The sequence below is a fragment of the Geospiza fortis genome, unplaced genomic scaffold (assembly GCF_000277835.1).
Source record: "Geospiza fortis unplaced genomic scaffold, GeoFor_1.0 scaffold1363, whole genome shotgun sequence".
Lineage (NCBI taxonomy): Eukaryota > Metazoa > Chordata > Aves > Passeriformes > Thraupidae > Geospiza > Geospiza fortis.
Genome location: NW_005054758.1, coordinates 68,961 through 71,872, shown reverse-complemented (window position 1 = coordinate 71,872; position 2,912 = coordinate 68,961). Strand labels below are relative to the sequence as shown.

Genomic DNA, 2,912 nt, shown 5'->3' with positions numbered 1-2,912 from the left:
CCCACCCCATCCCACGGATCCCACCCCATGGATCCCATCCCACCCCATGGATCCCATCCCACCCCATGGATCCCATCCCATCCCATCCCCTTATCCCATTATCCCATCCCACAGACCCCATCCCACAGATCCCACCCCACCCCATGGATCCCACCCCATCTCCCCCTGCCCACCCTCGTTCTCGTCCTTGAAGAGCTCCTCGGTGCCGAACTTGAGGATGTCGTCGAGCTCCTGCTTGGACATGGAGCCGGCCTTGGAGCCCAGCCCCGGGCGCACCACCAGGTGCGTCAGCATCATCTTGCGCTTGGCCACCTGCGTGATCCGCTCCTCCACCGAGGCCCGCGTCACAAAGCGGTAAATCATCACCTTGTTGGCCTGGCCGATGCGGTGGGCACGGCTGAAGGCCTGCAGGGATGGGGACAGGTCAGGGACAGCGAAGGGGCAGCATGGGGACACATCAGATGGGATGGAGACACCCCAGGGACATGAGGGGACACCCTGGCCAATGTGGTGGGCATGGCTGAAGGCCTGCAGGGATGGGGACAGGTCAGGGACAGCATGGGGACAGTGAGGGGTGTGACACACCAGGATGTGTCAGATGGGATGGGGACACACCAGGGACACCCCAGGGACATGAGGGGACACCCTGGCCGATGTGGTGAAGCCCATTGAATGCCTGCGGGGATGGGGACATGGTGGGGACATTGTGGGGACACCTCAGGGACTTGGCAATCAGGGGAGACAGGGACCTAGGGAGGGTGACACTGGCCAGGTGACATGGCTGAGCAGGTGACACTGGCCAGGCGCCTGGTTCTGGGGGTTGGCATTGCACAGGTGACATTGCCCAGGTGCCCGGTTCTGGGGGTTGGCATTGCACAGGTGACACTGGCCAGGCGCCTGGTTCTGGGGGATGGCATTGCACAGGTGACATTGCCCAGGTGCCCGGTTCTGGGGATGGCACAGGCCACGTGCCAGTGCCCAGGTGCCCACCTGGATGTCGTTGTGGGGGTTCCAGTCCGAGTCGAAGATCACCACGGTGTCGGCCGTCGCCAGGTTGATGCCGAGGCCCCCGGCCCGCGTCGACAGCAGGAAACAGAACTGCTGCGCCCCCGGCGCTGCCCCCCCGGCGTCAGTGACGGACCCAAAACACCCCAAATTCACCCCAAATTCACCCCAAAACCACCCTCACACTGCTGCGCCCCTGGCGCTGCCCCCCCGGTTTCAGTGACGGACCCAAAACGCCCCAAATTCATCTCAAAAACACCTGAACTCCCCCCGTCCCTGTCCCCTGCATCTCCTCTCCTGTTTTCTGTCCCTTGTCCCCCCTGCTGTCCCCTGTCCCTGTCCCTGTCCCCATCCCTGTCCCCTGTCCCTGTCCCCTGTCCCCATCCCTATCCCTGTCCCCATCCCTATCCCTGTCCCCTGCCCCTGTCCCCTGTCCCTGTCATTGTCCCCTGTCCCTGTCCCTGTCCCCTGTCCCTACCGTTGAAGCGGTCGATGGCCTCCTGCCGCAGCGCCCCGGTGATGCCGCCGTCGATGCGCTCGTACTTGTAGCCCTCGTAGTCCAGGAAATCCTCCAGCAGGTCCAGCATCTTCGTCATCTGTGAGGACTGGTCAGACTGGGAGGGACTGGGAGGGACTGGGAGAGGCTGGAGACCCTGTACTGGCACACTGGGAGGGACTGGGAGGGACTGGGAGGGAATGGGAGGAACTGGGGGGGACTGGGAGGGACTGGGGAGCCTGTACTGGTCAGACTGGGAGGGACTGGGAGGGACTGGGAGGGACTGGGAGAGCCCATCCTGGGCGGACTGGGGGGATCTGGGGTATTTTGGAGTCCCACCTGGTAGCTCTGGGCTTGGTTTCAGGGATAATTTGGGATATTTTGGGGTCCCACCTGGGAGAAGATGAGCACGCGGTGGTTCTGGGGGGGATTTTGGGTGGTTTTGGGGATATTTTGGGGTGTTTTTGGGTGGTTTTGGGTCCCACCTGGGAGAAGATGAGCACGCGGTGGTTCTGCTCCTTCAGCTTGCGCAGCATCTTCTGCAGCAGCAGCAGCTTCCCCGAGGCCTTGATCAGGGCCCCGCCCTCGTAGGCGCCACTCGGCAGCTTCGGGGACTCCTGGGGACAGGGACACCGCCAGGTCACCATGGGGACACCGCCCATGGAGACACCACCCATGGGGACATCACCCACGGGGACATCATCCATGGGGACATCACCCAGGGGAAACACCGCCAGGTCACCATGGAGACACCACCAGGTCACCCATGGGGACACCGCCCATGGGGACACCACCCATGGGAACATCACCCACGGGGACATCATCCATGGGGACATCACCCAGGGGAAACACCGCCAGGTCACCATGGGGACACCGCCCATGGAGACACCACCCATGGGAACATCATCCATGGGGACATCACCCATGGGGACACTGCCAGGTCACCCATGGGGACATCACCCACGGGGACACCGCCAGGTCACCATGGGGACATCATATATGGGGACATCACCCATGGGGACACTGCTAGGTCACCATGGGGACACCACCAGGTCATTCACAGGAACATCATCGTGTCACCCATGGGGACACGTGTCCCCTCACAATCTCCATGTCCCTCTGTCCCTGCCATGTTGCTCCAACCCCTTCTTGTCCCCACATCCCTCCATGTCCCCAAGTCCCACACGGCCTATGTCCCCTCCCTGTCCCCAGCTGTCCCCATGCCCCACCAGCCCTGTGTCCCCTCCATGTCCCCATATCCCAGAACCCTCCACCTCTCAATCTCCCCCACACTCCTCAGATGTCCCCCTGTCCCCCCACACCCCTGGGTGTCCCCATTGTCCCCGTGTCCCCATGTCCCCTCACACCCCCTGGCTGTCCCAGTGTCCCCATGTCCCCCCACACCCCCGGT

General features: G+C 63.1%; 1 protein-coding gene across 1 annotated transcript in view; it reads right to left on the bottom strand.

The window, feature by feature from the left end:
- LOC102044834 (chromodomain-helicase-DNA-binding protein 3) overlaps window positions 1-2,912 on the bottom strand; it is a gene marked incomplete at its 5' end in the record, with an annotated part of 28,763 nt that overhangs the window by 11,738 nt on the left and 14,113 nt on the right. The window contains 4 exons of the mRNA XM_031065397.1: window positions 174-405; window positions 991-1,115; window positions 1,484-1,601; window positions 1,987-2,118. Of these exons, the coding sequence (XP_030921257.1) occupies window positions 174-405; window positions 991-1,115; window positions 1,484-1,601; window positions 1,987-2,118 (607 nt within the window). The remainder of the gene's footprint in view (window positions 1-173; window positions 406-990; window positions 1,116-1,483; window positions 1,602-1,986; window positions 2,119-2,912) is intronic.